Source organism: Lampris incognitus, chromosome 3 (assembly GCF_029633865.1).
Source record: "Lampris incognitus isolate fLamInc1 chromosome 3, fLamInc1.hap2, whole genome shotgun sequence".
In the NCBI taxonomy this organism is placed as follows: domain Eukaryota; kingdom Metazoa; phylum Chordata; class Actinopteri; order Lampriformes; family Lampridae; genus Lampris; species Lampris incognitus.
Window position 1 is genome coordinate 93,455,619 of NC_079213.1, and position 16,021 is coordinate 93,471,639.

Below are 16,021 nucleotides of genomic sequence, written 5' to 3' on the forward strand. Positions count from 1 at the left end.
ACTTCATCCTCTCTCTCTCTCTCTCTCCTCCTCCTCTCTCTCTCTCTCTCTCTCTCTCTCTCTCTCTCTCTCCTCTCTCTCTCTTCTCTCTCTCTCTCACCTTCTCTCTCTCTCCTCTCTCTCCTCTCTCTCTCTCTCTCTCTCTCTCTCTCTCTCCTCTCTCTCTCTCTCTCTCTCTCTCTCTCTCTCTCCTCTCTCTCTCTCTCTCTCTCTCTCTCTCTCTCTCTCTCTCTCTCTCTCTCTCTCTCTCTCTCTCTCTCTCTCTCTCTCTCTCTCTGAATTGCCTCTCTAAGAATATCAATAAGACTCCTTGGGGAGAGTGTCAGCAGGATGCTTCCCTGGGAGAAGACACATGGGGGGAGGGAGAGACTGAGCAAGTGAGTGAGAGAGGAGAAGAAGAGAAGAGAGGGGGATATTAGATCTCTATCCTGAAACACCAGGGGAATGTAAGTGTTGAATAAGAGAAGTGATTTATATACACTGTCTGCGGCTGAATCTAGTTCCCTTCCCTCTATTCTTGCTTCTACCCAAAGTCAAATCAGACTCTGAGTCGACTCGACTCAGGTGAATCCCCTTGACCACTGTACTGGTTGTAATATGGGCAGAAAAAATATATACATAAAAATCAAACCTGGCCCTGACACAACACAAATCAGGTCTGCTTGAGAAGCAAATTCTGCTCTCTGATGCATTATGAAATTAGCAAGAAGTACAAAGGACCAAAAGATCAAATCCCAAAATATAAAAATTAAAACGAGATTAAAAAAAAATACATAAAAATTTCAAATTTTATCAGCGGACGTTGGGGCAAGCCAATTGTTCCTGCTGACACCTTTAATCACTGCCGTCTGCCTTTAGAGGGCTGAGGCAGGCACACACACATCACCTCTCTCCCTCTCTCTCTCTCTCTCTCCCCTTCCCTCCCTCCCTCTCCTGATGGATGGTGGAGGTTAGAAAAGGAGGGATGGGTGAGAGTGAGTGCATTGAGAAACACAACCTCTTACAGAGTGGCAGAGTGATTTCTAAGTGCTCATTAAATTCCCCTCTCGTCAGAGGCCCGAGCCGTCACAACAAGTCACAGCCGTCAACATTACCTGCTGATGAATAATACCGCTGTGAGAGAAGGAGGGGATGGCGGGGGTAGAAAAATGGGACACAGAAAGAGGAAACTGTATTTGTATTTTATGCCTGCGAATCCAAACACTTTTAACTTGTGATGCGATGGGCACTTAGCGATGCCTGTCTGAGGCTTCACTCAAAGCCGGAGAGTGACATAACATATCCCTGGTGCTCTCATCAAAAGAAAGGAGGGAGATCCTCGCCCTCGCTCTCTCGCTCTCTCATCCCTCCTCGCAAGGCGTGAGAAGTAGAGGCTTCATAAAAAAATGGACCCTCATGGGATAAGTGCTTAGAATGATGAAAAAGGTTTTCGATCAAGGATTCTTTTTTTTTGTGTTTTTCCCCCCCTTCTTCTTTTAGTGACTTTGCAGCATGAGAGTTTTTAGTGCCAAATCTAAAAGGTCTGTGAAGCCCGGTGCCCAGGGAGATCCTGGCCAGCGCTGACACCCCATCTCCACAGTGTTTATAGTGACAAAACTTTAATGGATTGAAGGCAGAACACGACATGACAGCGGCAACACTATGCTGTGTGTTCAGGAAAAATATACAAGCAGTGGTCATCAGGGAACAGAGAGCCTTCAATACACAAACGTGCACAAGCGTGCGTGCATGCGCACGCGTCCCCACACCCGCCCGCCCGAACAATAATGGTGGGTCTGGCAAGCTGAAATGAAAAACAAAGACAGACTACAGCCCACCATTTGGGGCCTCTGCATCATTAGCAGGACCGTTGAAATGAGCGGCAAAATCATCAACCGACACCTTGCTCTAAACAAGCCACCATACATTCACTCGAAACAACATATAGGCTGGGGCTGGCCAAACATGAGTCAATGGAAATGAAACCAGACCCTTGACTTGACCTGACCTTTCTGTGACAGCAAGGGACCCCGCCTGGTTTGTCTACCCGGAGGTACTCCACTGCAATGTAGATGTAGGCAGGTCTGTCTGGCTGCCATGATAGTCTGTCTTGGGGTTGGGTGAGGTAAAATAAATAAATAAATCAAAGGCTGTTATGTGCGAGCGACCCTCGTGGCTCCTACAGGGATCCTTCTTGCTGCATCAGAGGGAACTGGATGTGCCCTGTAGTTAATAGCAGGATTTTATTTGCTTTTCATCTTTGACTTTGACGAGCAGGTAAAGCAGATCCATTCATCTGGACGACTTTAGCCAAGTGCTTAGATTCAGCAGGAAGTTGTTTGTGAAAACTCCAGGAAGGCAGCCTCTGCATGGCACTTCCTTGTCAGTCAAGCCTGCCCCGAGGCGTGACAGTTGAGAAAGGGCCAGAAATTGGATACAACTGTTGCTCTTCCACCCACTCTGCTCTATGCCAAGTCCCATAAGGAAATGTATAACACACAAAGTGTCGTCGCTCCAATACCCTCTATGCCACACCAGACAGCTTGGCGGACGCAAACTAAAGGGGTAAACAACATGGCATGTCTTCGTAGTGTAATGGGATGATGACAACTGCAATTAAAACGACTTTAAATTCGGCCTCGACACACATTCCACAAGAGTCTATAACTCCACTGCAGGCACAACAACATTGTTCTATGATCAATTTGATCATTTCTCATCAGGGTATACCTTATGGGGGAACATATCGATTCATGACATTATGTCGTCGATTCTTAAGATTACAAGCAAAGAGACACGGCAGCGTCACTACTTTTTGTGTTGTTTACATCTCCAACCACTAGGTGGCAGATGCACCGTTGTAATGGGGCTGCACAGAAGTGCAACAGCAGCAAGCGTTGCCAGCGCAGCTAGCGATACTCGATTCAACGCATATTGAGGCGTTAGCTCAGTGACATTTTTCTAAAAATTGGCAAAATTTTGCAACACATCGCAGTGTTTGCAGTATCACAATATATTAAATCGTGACACAAATGATATCACCAAATTCTTGCCAATACACAGCCTTAATTTCTCATAGCAGTGGTTTATATGAAACGCTCCCTTCCCGGAGTCTCAGTCGACTGTACTGGGAAATGCTGACCAAACCGACCCGTGGCATCCCAAGTCCCTTTTGTTTCCATCCTCATCAGTGACCACACATCCCACAAGGAAGGGTGCAATGTCATCCAGAGACAGACTTCTCATATCCAATACCACCACCACAGGATAAAACGAACGACCCAGAATAACGTTTCCCTTTTGCCTGCTGAGACACTGAGCGACCCAAAACTCTTAACAGCAAAACTTCAATCACTAAACAAAGTCACCTGAGCTGTACTTTTTATCCCCTCCATGGCTCAGATCTTCCATTTTTGTCGGCTTGTATCTCCTCTGTTACAAGCCCTGTAAGGTTTATTTAAAGGAGGGCTCAAGACATTAGGCCCGCATTCATAAGCTAAGTGACCTAAATTTTCTGACTATACCGCGTTGCAGAAAGGATTCTTCCCGATTGTTCACGGCTCAGCAGTTCTGCAAAAAAAAAAAGAAAAAAAAGGGAGGGTGCAAACTTTCAGGTGGAGCTCCATGAACTGACTTGCACGAAGAGGATCTGTTCGATACACAACACTTCAGAGAGAGCCGTGACTACTTTGAAGAGAAAGTGCTGTGATCTGTATCACTCTCGGTTTATTACTTTATTGTGGCGCAGCAACCTTGATAAAGGCTCAATAGAAAGGCAAGAACAGGTAAACACAACTGAATGCTTAGAGCTGTCCGGAAACTGTACCATTTTGCTCAATATGGAACATACGTGTCCGTTCAAATGTGGATATATTCCACCGGTAGATGCAAAATAAACCTTTTTTGGTACTTTATCAATCATACCTAAAACCACAAATTTTAAGTACTAAACATTTTTACAGATATGAAAACAAGAAAAAAAAACTCATTTTACAGCCTTGCATATGCCGCTAAACTCCCCTTCAGCTGTTCCAGGATGTCATTACTCATCACTGACAGCTGAGGAGATTTGAACGATAAGATTCCCACTGTAAATTACAGTTCAATAAAAAAATAAAATCCCCATCGACCCAAATGCAAGGCTATGTGAACACAGTCAGGGCAGTGCCGTCGGTGTTTCAGCCTGAGGCCCTTCGATGCAGTTTTAAACTATAGGCCCTTTGGAGTGCACTTATGGGGGGGGGGCTGACAAGAATGGAGGGAAAACATGGTTCCAGATGCATCTTGACCATTGTTTTTCCCCCCACACAAAGGCGTCTCGCTCTCCATTTTTTATATCATCTGGCAGATTAAAAAAAAAAGGTCACCAAGATATTAAAGCTAACTGTATCTAAAGCCATTAGCATCAAGTCAAATTACTGGTACATGAAAGCTTAATAGCAAATAAAACTGATTCTGAATCCATGCCATACTGTCTTCCCAGGCTCTTCCAATACTAGATGATTAATATACTGGAGGTAGGTGGGTAGTAAGTAATCAGAGGGTGAATTTTTAATCACACTAGGCTGTACAACAGCTTAAAAAATAAATAAACCCTGTTTTGGGTCATGAGCGATATTAGGGTCTCTTGTGATGAACCGGTGCTCCTTGCCCCGACTACAGCACCTTCAGACACGTTAGCACACATTTCCACAGGAAAAACTTGTGCCGGAACTTGGAAACTTAGATTCTCCCCAGATGTATGACATAATCCTTTTTCATTTTGAGAAACAATAGACAATCCTGGTTGTTATATAAGGTGCATCCGTGCTTTGTGTTCAGAGCGGACGAGTAACCACTCAATGAGCTGTATGACTGAACCAACTCGGCTGTTAGGGAATATTCAACTGCATTTCAGGACAATCGAGCGCTGCAATTTAATCTTTCATCAAGTTTTGTAGTGTTCCTCTCCCTCTTCTCTTCTCTCGAGCTGTTGCGTAACAGCGGAGGTGATGATTGCTAATAGGAGAGACGGTACTAGGAAGTCTATACGTACACATATACTCTATGTGTAGCATATGTGGGCATGCGAGTGTGTTCAAATGTCTCGTTGACAGTACTTTGCGTGTCAGCGCGTCTATTTAAGCGGCTCTGACATGCATGACAAGTGTGAATGTGTTAGCAATAATAAGGTGCAAACGGAAGAATGTACACACCAGGCACATGGGCACATATATGTGCTCATATAGCTTCAGTAAACCCTGCTTGTGATGAGCATGTGCTATTGCGCTCTCATCTTCCCACACAGTCATCTATGAGGGCCTGTGCAGATCTGCTGAGGAGGGAGCCAGTCAATCCCTTCACTCAGAAACCAGGCCCATCCTATCGCCTTTTTACAGTCCTCTCAGATCTGCCGGAGCCCGCTGAGCAATTAATAATTAATGCGCCGGCATATAATGGATCAGGGATTAATAATTCAGGCCGCCGATTTGGAAAAAAATAGACCCAAGGCTAGGAGGAATCTGCCGTGATGCAACAGGTTGGGACAGGGATAAAGGGGTGAGATGCAAGCAGACTATCAACACCTACAGTAAAAGACAGTAGCTGAGAGTTGACGGCATTTATTCACTAACATCGAGGCAGCTTTGCGCATGCACGATAAGGCTGGGAATACAGTGGCAACATCATTCCTAAAGGTGCTCGACAGCCAAAGGAAAACTGTCACAGGCAACATTTGTTAAGTAGTTGTTTCAGGGTGAAGCGGCAGACAACATGCCAGAGCTTATTTAGTGAAAAAAAGAGGAGCCTCAAGTACTGAATAACAAAGACCACTAAACTCTCCTGTCATTCAAACTGTTATTAAAGTCCAAATCATATTACATGTTTGTTTTTGGTTTTTTTTGCAAAATAATTTTACTCAGTATGACACTGCAGATGATGACAACCACACGCAAAGTGGTAATCAGTGAATGGAGTGTGAGTACTGGTCTATGACTAACTAAACACATGTCTACCACAACTGCAAGGCCCATAATGACTAGTTTTCTTCCCCTCTTACTCCAGAGTATAATTTCCCAACACAACTTGTTAACAGGGAGTGACAAATGCCAATGTGTGTTTGGCTGCAAGTACTGGCGGAGAAGGATGGCAGCGGAGTGAGTTTTGACAAATGGTCGTGATTGTGACTAACAAATTATTTGATTCATCTCAGTTTTCAAAAATGGGATCCACACAGATGGTCAAGGAAAGCTCAATTTTCTGTCTATAAGAATGAGACATTTGTTTGTATGAGTCAGCCAATGGTAAGCACTTTCATGGGTCATATATGCATGTGAGACACATGCACTCATATATAAAAAACAACCCATAAATGATGCCGTCATGCGGGTCATGTAGCTTGTAGAGCCACTACTACTTTTTCTGGGGGGGGGGGGCAACTTTACTCAGTGTTGCAGGTTTCCAAGGGAACAAGTTGCCATCTGTCTGACCGGTTGATTTTTGCAGTGTCGTAAAGCAGGTCAAACACCGTTCTGTTCTTGTCAATAAGTTACTATGGACTCATCTCAGAGGCAGCAATGAATCTCCAGTGTTACTGGGGAGATCAGCTTTTGCAACAGTGCAGTTGCTGTGTGGAGGTATGGAGGTAACTTCTGTGTGAACTAGACTGTCAATTCTCTAAATCTGAAACTTAGTTACGGTAGGATCCCCACGAATACAGCCGGCCAATCAAGTTGTGTTGGAAGGAATACGTTTAATCTTTCTCAACCAGGGAAACAGCTGACTGAAAGAAGAGGAGCAACTGCACGTCCTCATCTTGGGCCATAATTCATTTAACACGTCTGTTGCGGTCGTCTGTGACAATCTGTCTCCCTACCTGCCAGAGCATACTGGGCTACAGGCAACACAGTGGAGCCATTCATCCACGGAGAAGCCTTGTTCAGAGCAGAGGTTTAACAACGTCAACACAGCGACGAACTACAAAACACACAAACGCGTCCAAAACCTGTATATTTGTTTTGATGCGCGGCAGACCTGTACGAGAGCAAAGGAATGCGGGTTTGTTAGTGAAACTGGGGGGGGGGACTTTCTTGACATCAGCCTAAATGACACGTTGATCAAAAGGTTTTACTCTTTCTGGTTCAGACGGGTTTATATAATGAGGCGGCCCTGTCAGATGGGTGAAAAAGGGACCTGACAAAACTGCGAATTCAAAAAAGGTAAAACTCATACCCTTCATCCCATTAAGTGAACTGCACGACTTTCAAGACCTTAAGAATCCCCCCCTCACCCCTCTCCCCCGTTGGTTGTCAATATTTCCCCTTCATACTATTTTGACCTCCAGCGGATGCCCAAGGTATTCGCTTCTGTTGTCGATGTTTGCACTAAAAGTCCCGTCAAGCGGTTTTCTTTGTGAGGTCTTCGTCACGAGCGGCAGCACTCTTACCTTTCGTTTTCTTCCAACCGGATGCGGGTTGTGAGTTGTTGGGAGTGGGAACAAGTTTACAAGTCTATCTAGACACAGTCCACAGTCTTCATCATGTCAACGACAGATCGCGTCAAAACGTGTTGTTGATTGTTTTGTTTTGGGGGGGGGTTTCCTCCTATATCTCCGCTCTCAATACACTCTTCTCTTTCCTTCACACAGCTGTACCGTGTTGTGTATCAGGTACTGATGTGTAAATTATTGAAAGAGCGTTTTCTTCTCTCTGCTGCGAGGATCGGTTACCAGGGGTTTTTGTAATCCGATTCCTTCTTAAAGGCAAGAAAGGGGAAAAAAAGTTTCAAACTTGAGGGACTCGGAATGCAACAGATTGATGTTGATGTTGGCCAATGAAAACACATAACTGAAAGTGGACCAACCCAATCAGGCGGAAAGAAAGGCACATTTACTGCCTCGACTCTCTTTCTACTCGCTTCACTCACCCCACCCCCCTACACCCATTTAGGGTTTCCAGTAATTATCCTCATCCAGCTCCAAAGTCCCAAGGTTGTGCATTTCCCAGAGGAAATTGCGTTGGAGAGACAATGAGCAGAAACAGTGGGGAAGAGCGCCGTGTCATGAACAAGATGACGTAGGCTACTGCGACCTATTGCCTTTAAGTCATAAACATTAAACCGGACCGCCGCTCCGCTGTTTTTCATAAAATAAGCGCTTATTTGCATCTGCCTTGGACATTTTTTTGGTCAGAAACATAAACACACACAGAGAGAGAGAGAGAGAGAGAGAGAGAGAGGAGAGAGAGAGAGAGAGAGAGAGAGAGAGAGAGAGAGAGAGAGAGAGAGAGAGAGAGAGAGAGAGAGAGAGAGAGAGATCTGAATTGCAGCGGATGTTTGCAAGACAGGGGAAGTTTCCCTTCCTGGGGCCAAGCAGTACTAAATTTTGATTTATACATTTCTAGTAGTATGAATAGTTGGTTTGAATGAAGAAAAATAAAATAAAGATTAAAATATTTCTGAGGCCAGCTGACATTTTACGCTGCCAACATAACACGACCTCATCACTACCTCCTATGTAACAACCTCTGGCGGTATTTGACTCATGAATATCAATATTTCTCATACATATTTATTATATATTTATCGTTTGTCAGTAAGTCATACGCCGCTCCCAGATGTTATCTTCGTGCGTTCTCTAGCGGTGGTTCGTTTTAGGTGCAGCTTGGTGTTCATCGCCATTCGTGGTTTGATAAATTATGGAGCGCACATGCTTACACAATGATCACACATCACGAATGACTCCGCTTTTGTAAAAGGACCCCCCCCCCCCCCGCATACAAATGTCGTTTCGTGACAATAAACGAAATCAAACTCCACTTCCCATACGCCCCGGTAGAAAATAGGACAATGACGCATCGGTGCTACGTGTCAGGAAGTTGTCCAGTCAACATGGCGGCGCAACAGGGTGATGTGGATGAGCTCTTCGACGTGAAAAATGCGTATTATATTGGTAGCTATCAGCAATGTATCAACGAATCTCAGAAGGTTAAGGTAATCATCGGGTTGTTGAAAGATTTTGCTCTGTTTTGTAGGCATGCTTTGCTTTTGTAGACACTATTCTCTCTGGCTAACGTCAAATTGCATCGACGTTACGCTCCAGTTAGCCAGTAACCAGTGATTTACATTGAACGTTACTTACATTTTATTTTCTTCTTTTCAAGCCCTCAACCCCAGAAAAGGAGACTGAGAGGGACACGTTTTTGTACAGAGCATACGTTGCCCAGGTATGCACATATTGCCATGTATTCAATTACAAACACTGCCTTTGTGTTGAATGATGAAGCCAAGTTGGCTGAGTAATACACAATCCGTCATTGATATATATATCAGTGTTTTAACAGTGAGCTGACCTGCCTGGAGTATGGATATTTAAATTGATATATTATGATATTGCAGAGGAAGTATGCCGTAGTATTGGATGACATCAAGCCGAGTTCTTCACCTGAACTTCAGGCTGTCAGGATGTTTGCCGAGTATCGTGCCAATGAAAACAAAAGGTGCGAGCTTGCCTGTATACTATTCCGTACGGATGGACGGTTCTGCACAATACCCCAAGTTGTTAAAAAAAATGTTTCCACGGTCAAACATTTGTTTTCAGTTTGATTTGTTGAGATTTGTTGACATCTTCCTCTGCGCCCACTACCTGCCCTGATCATGTATTAGAATATGATGCAGTCTCAAAATGAGAGAGTCCCTTTTGTCTTGAGTTTCAAATGTTCTGTGCGCTTGTGCTTTGTGTAGAGATGCTATTGTTGCTGATTTAGATAAAAAGATGACCAAGAGTGTGGATGCAGCAAACACCACATTCCTTGTCATGGCTGCCTCCATCTACTACCATGAGATGAACACTGATGCTGCTCTCAGGACTTTAAACCAAGGAGACAGCCTGGAGTGGTAAGCGTTGATAAGAGTTTTTACTTGAAAAGCTCAAAACCTGGATGGTGACTCAGAAAAAAAAATTTGTTTAAAGAATGGTCTGAAGTTGATACAAAAAAAATCAGGATTTAATCATTGTCCTTTTTTTCAGCATGGCAATGACTATTCAGGTGTTGCTGAGTCTGGATCGTGTTGACTTGGCAAGGTAAAAACTCACTTGAAGACCTCCAAAAGACAGCATGAATAATGCATTATGTACATCAAGTTGCAATATCCTCTTTGTTTTGAGCCCTTATCGCAAACATTCAAAGCAATCTGGATGCATTACAAAAAAAATGTATGCTGTGGTGCATTCTTCATCATAAGCACTAAGCTAGCCTGTATTGTTTAATCTGCACTCATGATAAAATGGAAAAGTCTGCATGAATCATAATAGACTGCTTATTATGCTAAAGTAGCTAAGATATTCTGAATTGGATGGGTAGTCCATTGAACGTGGTGCCATTATTTCAAATTTATTGACAGGAAAGAGCTGAAGAAGATGCAGGAGCAGGATGAGGATGCTACTCTAACCCAACTAGCCACAGCCTGGGTCAATATTGCAGTGGTAAGTGTCTCACATCAAAAGGAATAATGAATCATTCTTATACACCAGAAAGATACACAATTTTTTTTTTATTTAAAGGGCTTGTCAGGAATAACCAAAAAAGGTGCTTAATACATGGTGTGATCAATGGGAACAGCATATAAAGGGTTTTCGTGTACACAATTGAAGTTCTTTTTATTTTGGTCAAATCCTCTGGATTGTTGTCATACCCTCACTGACCAATGCAGTGATCAAACATTGGCTTTTAAAACACTCTGACCATCCAAGGTTGTTAATACAATTCAGGATCAATGGAGGCTAAAGTTTATCCCAGTATGCACTGGCCAGAACACCAGGAAATACCCTGGACAGGTTGCCAGTCTATTACAGGGCCTACCCACACAGTCACTCATATCGTTCACACCTGTACACAATTTGGAGACTCCAGTTCACCTAACACATATGTCTTTGGACTGCGGGAGGAAACCAGAGGAAATCCACACAAACACAGGAAGAACATGCAAGCACCACACGAAGGGGCTGCTATCCAATTCAGTGACTGCCCTACCTGATTGAAAACAGAAACCATTTCACATTTAATGACAGACTATCGCACACTCTCAAAGTTTGTGAGGCACACAGGTTCCCCCCTGGCACTATTTACAAAATAGGAGAAGACAGTAAAAATGTGTTACTTTGCTCAGATATCTTGTGGTAATTGCTAGTTGATCTCTCCTCACTAACATCTTGTTTTGCTCTGTTTGTTGTTTTAGGGTGGAGAGAAACTGCAGGATGCATACTACATTTTCCAGGAGATGTCAGACAAGTACTCTTCAACGCTTCTCCTTCTTAATGGTCAGGCGGCCTGTTACATGGCTCAGAACAAATGGGAGGAGGCAGAGGGTGTTCTACAGGAGGCCCTGGACAAGGTTAGCCTACATGTTAATGCTTTGTCTATGCCTCGTGCTTTTCCTCTCTCTTAATCTCTTCCCCTTTTTTTACTCAGTTTTATGTTTTTTCAAGAATATCTGTTATTTCTATTCCAATAAATCTGTGGCTTTTTTAACAGACTGACATTGGACCCTTTTAAGTCCTCAACTAATACTGGATTAAATTTGATCCCGTTCAATTAAAAGAAATACTGGATAAAAAGCCCATATATGATTACTATTAAACCACACTTCACAACATAACAGGTGTTGATGATAAAGTGATATGTTTTTTTTTCTTTTGTTTATGATTGCTATCTTTTTAAAGTTGGTGTGGTTTTTGTGTTTCCTGATGCACATGACCAGTAAATATCAGCAGGGGTTGCTCAATGATTGAAACAAAGTAAACAGTATTCAACAGCCCCACTCCCCCAACATCTTTGCATTCAAAACAGCAGCAGTTGTGCCAGCTGAGTCTTTTCTGTGGTTGTTTGATGCCACAAACCCAAAAAGACTTTGATCAAACTGGCGGTCTTCATGAAATTATGCAGCGCACAATATCAAAAGAGGACGTTATTGCAGATGTTGGCAAACATGCTGTTTATCTTATAGCTTATTATTGGAAATTGATGGTATTGCCTGTTTTGATTTGTGGCTGTTATTCACAATGCTGAACATAAAGGATCAGAATAGGGCTCCTCTGTGGCTGCGTCACGAAATTTTCGCGCAATGCAGCTTGGGATCGAAAAGCGGACAAACAAGCCAAACAAGCGTGCGCAACATGCCTTGCTTTCATACGTTTCATCACAAGAATTGCGCAAACTAGAAGAATTTTGTTGTTTTAATCCCGTGAGTGGTTTATTTCCGCAATTTGGAAGTTTTCTGGCAAGCGTATTTCACTTGCTAAAGAGTGATCAGAGCTGCGATAAAAAGATAATTTACAGAGCTGGCACTGCTATAAATACTGATATATTTTGTGGGGCACCAAATCCTTCCCCGTCTTCGTTGCCATTTTCTTTTCCATTCCAGTAATTCAGTTCATACTTAGCCTGTCCAAGGAAACTGACAGTGCATTAAATTGTAAGGAATCAAGTCCAGTAAAATATTTACATTTCTTGTCATCTGCAATTACGCGATCACACAACATCAAATTAACTCTGCTGAAACTAGAGGATTTTGCATTTGTTCCTTCTGTTATGAACTGATTTCTGTATACCATACTTTCAACTTTGGCTCCAAGAGTATACTTGCAATAGATGGTCTGTGTAGATTTATCCTGAAAGGGATAGCAGGTATCATCCTCACCATCGTCAGCCCCAACTAACATGGAATTAGATTCTTCAGTTTGCAATCCTTCTGTTGAAACACGGCCAGTAGTAATTACTTCAGGCTCAAGTCGTTCCTTTTTCACTTTAGAAGGGCCCTCAATACAGCTTTCTCGGGCTTGCTTTGTTCTTAATAATTTTGTTGCACGAAGAGTATGACCCTCCATTTCTTTCTCGGTAAGAGTGGCAAGAATAGGGTCAGGATGGTCCTCCGTAGGACCCTTCCCCCCCGAAGAAAGGTAAACTGCATGTGTAAGTGTCCTTCTTAATGTCCGAAAGACAACAGAAGTCTTTCCTTCCACATGCATGAAGCCATCTCTTTTATTTTTCTGTCTTCTCCTGTTTGCGTTTCTTTTCCCACTCTGTTAGGCCATCTTTCACAGTTCCTGGCTTTGGGAATCTCAAAAATTCTGTTCCTTCAGGCAGCCTTTATATCATGAATCCGATCTACAAGTTTCCCAGCAGCAATGCTTTGTGGCACTTTTTCAAGATTGTTCGGCTCCCTCTGTGACAAGGTTACCAGCCATCGTAAACACAAATCTTCTGCAAGACCACTTTCGCACAGTATGAAACGAACAGCAGTTTGTCCGCAAATCAATCCCATGATTCATTGCGCGCTCAAGCCTGTTCTATTTTTAGAATCGCAGTGGAGCCCTATTACATACAGAATAAAAGGAGGCCTAATGTGATTTTCAGTGTTTGAATTGCCTGCATATCAACAGTAGATGGCGCTAAATGCAATGTGACAAGCCAAATCTCTCAATTTATGAGTAAATTTGCCTGTCTAGCTAACTGAATATCATGTTTTGGATGTTGTTTTTACCAGTCAGTGGTTAAAATATAACAGTGATTATAATCAAGCTGCAGGCTCTCACACTTAAGTGTCTGGAGCAGAACAAAACATGCCATTTTAATGTGAATATACAAATTCAATCAGTGTCATATACCTCATGCCCCATTTTGTAAAAACTTTAGACAGTCATACCATAGTAGAATCTTGCAACAGAAGGTTTCTTGTTGTTTTCCAAGCCAAAGTAATTTTTACTGAACACCAGACGTACATTACCTTGTTACTGTTGATACACTACTTGGTTTTCTGTTGAACCTGTGATGAAAAACACAAAAAAACCACTATCGTTAATTGAGTCATTTGAATAACAATAGAAATAGAATAATTAACAGGAGTAGGTCATCTTTTCTTGGTGTTTTTTGCATGGAAAGCACATTGGACAGTACATGAGCTCCCTTTCTCTGTACCTTCTTCCCTTCCCCTCTAGGACAGCAGCCACCCTGAGACGCTCATCAACCTCATAGTGCTGACTCAGCACCTGGGCAAAGCTCCTGAGGTGAGACTTTGGACCTCAGCCTGTTAACAGAGGGATCCCTAAGAAAGCTGTCAGCTATTCTGGTTTCCACCAGACACTGTCAACCTTGTTCAAATAGGATTTGAAATCTTTGTCCAGTAACCCCAGTGCTCAAAGTGCAAGCGATGTGTGGAGGTGTTCTGTTGATGTGACAGAGCAACCACCGCTAACGCAAGCAAAACATAGTTTTCTACCATCAGATAGCTTCATACCATTACCTGGTGCACTTCATATTCATATCTTGTGCTCCAGTGCACTTTGTAATAAACCTTGGAACACAGTTCATAAGATAAAGACTCTTACTATCTACTGTATGCCCAATGGAGTTTTTTTTTTGGTCAATGATCAATGGAATCATGGCCATTTACACTAAGATAACTTTAAAGTATTTTCAACCATGATAAGCACTGAGCAGTAAATTTCAGTCAAGGCCGTCTTGAATTTTATAGACTTTTTCAAAAACAGTATGCCTGAGCCTGGTCTGCTAAGGGGTCGACATATATCTGTGTGTGTATTTTTGTTTGTTTTGAGTAATGTCCGGTTGAAACTTGCTATCCCAACTTGTTTATCATTGACTATTGTCCGCTTTTCTAACATTTCTCTACCCGACTATGTTTTCAGGTAACCAATCGGTATCTCTCCCAGTTGAAAGATGCCCACAGAGCCCATCCATTCCTCCAAGACTATTTAGCCAAGGTATTTTGATAGACACCCTATCAGATGCTTTAAGAAATCACAAGCAGATATCCTGACTTCTCATTCTCAAAACACATCGGAAAAGAGATGTAAGAATTCTGCTGACTTGTCTTTCTGCGGCAAGAAGTGAGGGGTAGATGCGTGAAAAGAAATCATAAAACTTGACCTGTGCTATTTGAGTTTGGTATATGCCCTGCACACTTGTGGATGACTTCTCATAACCTGCACTCTTATAATTAAATGACCTGGCTTAGTTGTTTTCATGGTTGTGAAGCAGATGTCCTTGGAACAAAGCCAATCAGAGCATTAAACTTTGAATCTGTAGCCTTTGTATCACACACTATATAGTAGTAAAACAGGACTGCATCTATAAATAAACATTGAATAGGTGGGTTATGTTGTGTCAAACCATGCAGTGCACAGCTGTTACCCTAGTCACATATTTTCCTGTCGGCCCTAACTGTTTCCTTTTTTTTTTCTGCAGGAGAATGAGTTTGACAGACTAGCGATGCAGTATGCTCCCACTGCCACAGCATAAGAAATCCAGCAATGGGTCTTTCTACCTTGGAAAATTAGACACATGCAACACACTGTATATCTGTATTTGTATGATAAGTTTGAATTGTGAGAAAAAGTTTAAGTATTTCATTGAAACGTTGGTCAAAATAATAAAACTTTTTCCTCTGTATGTCATTTTCCTAGTGACACATGAGAAAAGTTAAGTCAAGTCAATTTTATATAGAGAGACCAATATCACAAATTACAAATTTGCCTGAAGGGGCTTTACAACAACACAACATCCTGTCCTTAGAGCCCTCGAAAAAAAGTCAACTTTGTCTGTGTAGTCAGTGCTTTTTTCTATCTCCTTGAAATCAGCACCTGTTTCCTCGAAGCATTCCTCAGATTTGGCAATAAATGCTTTATTACTACGAGCTTTATTTGTGTTGCTTTTCTGACGCGGACATAAATCGAAAGTAACCTGAACTACAGTAAAATCTAATGACACACGTTTCAGCAAAATGAATTGTAGATGTTATTGCGTTATGTTTATACGACACTTTTTTCATACAATTGCCGTACTTTATCCATTGTGATTCGTATTTGTAACGATACGCATTGCATCTGAAGTTCAAGCAGATATGTCGTGTGCCTGCAGCCTCGCCGTGGAGCCAACCAAACAATGTGCGCGGTCTCTTTAAATCATCCCTTCATAATCCGGAGCGGTTCAAGAAGATAGCGGGCCCTGGCTACGTCACGCCTCCTCGGCTTTTTCTGCCGATCGCACAAACT

At 42.6% G+C, this 16,021-nt stretch overlaps 2 protein-coding genes across 3 annotated transcripts in view; one reads left to right on the forward strand and one right to left on the reverse strand.

The window, feature by feature from the left end:
* The window catches only part of tnfaip8l1 (tumor necrosis factor, alpha-induced protein 8-like 1), a 14,716-nt gene extending 7,013 nt beyond the window's left edge, over window positions 1–7,703 (reverse strand). The window contains exon 1 of the mRNA XM_056276326.1: window positions 7,403–7,703. The gene's annotated coding sequence lies outside the window, so the exon portion shown is untranslated. The remainder of the gene's footprint in view (window positions 1–7,402) is intronic.
* A 1,119-nt stretch (window positions 7,704–8,822) lies between these two features.
* On the forward strand, window positions 8,823–15,659 carry cope (COPI coat complex subunit epsilon). 2 transcript variants are annotated; one of them, XM_056277078.1, is made up of 10 exons: window positions 8,829–8,946; window positions 9,117–9,179; window positions 9,352–9,452; window positions 9,697–9,849; window positions 9,983–10,036; window positions 10,357–10,438; window positions 11,191–11,346; window positions 13,949–14,017; window positions 14,657–14,731; window positions 15,216–15,659. In XM_056277078.1, the coding sequence occupies exons 1-10, from the start codon at window positions 8,845–8,847 to the stop codon at window positions 15,267–15,269; spliced, it is 909 nt and encodes a 302-aa protein (XP_056133053.1). In that variant the 5' UTR covers window positions 8,829–8,844; the 3' UTR covers window positions 15,270–15,659. The 2 variants fall into 2 exon arrangements, with proteins under 2 accessions (XP_056133054.1, XP_056133053.1); XM_056277079.1 differs by lacking the exon at window positions 9,352–9,452 and having other exon boundaries at window positions 8,823–8,946.
* The last annotated feature ends 362 nt before the right edge of the window (window positions 15,660–16,021 follow it).

Coding starts and splice junctions, on each gene's coding strand:
- cope (XM_056277078.1), top strand. CDS start 8,845: ATGGCGGCGCAACAGGGTGATGTGGATGAGCTCTTCGACGTGAAAAAT. Junction 9,453..9,696: donor CGTGCCAATGAAAACAAAAG/GTGCGAGCTTGC, acceptor TGCTTTGTGTAG/AGATGCTATTGTTGCTGATT. Junction 9,850..9,982: donor CAAGGAGACAGCCTGGAGTG/GTAAGCGTTGAT, acceptor CCTTTTTTTCAG/CATGGCAATGACTATTCAGG.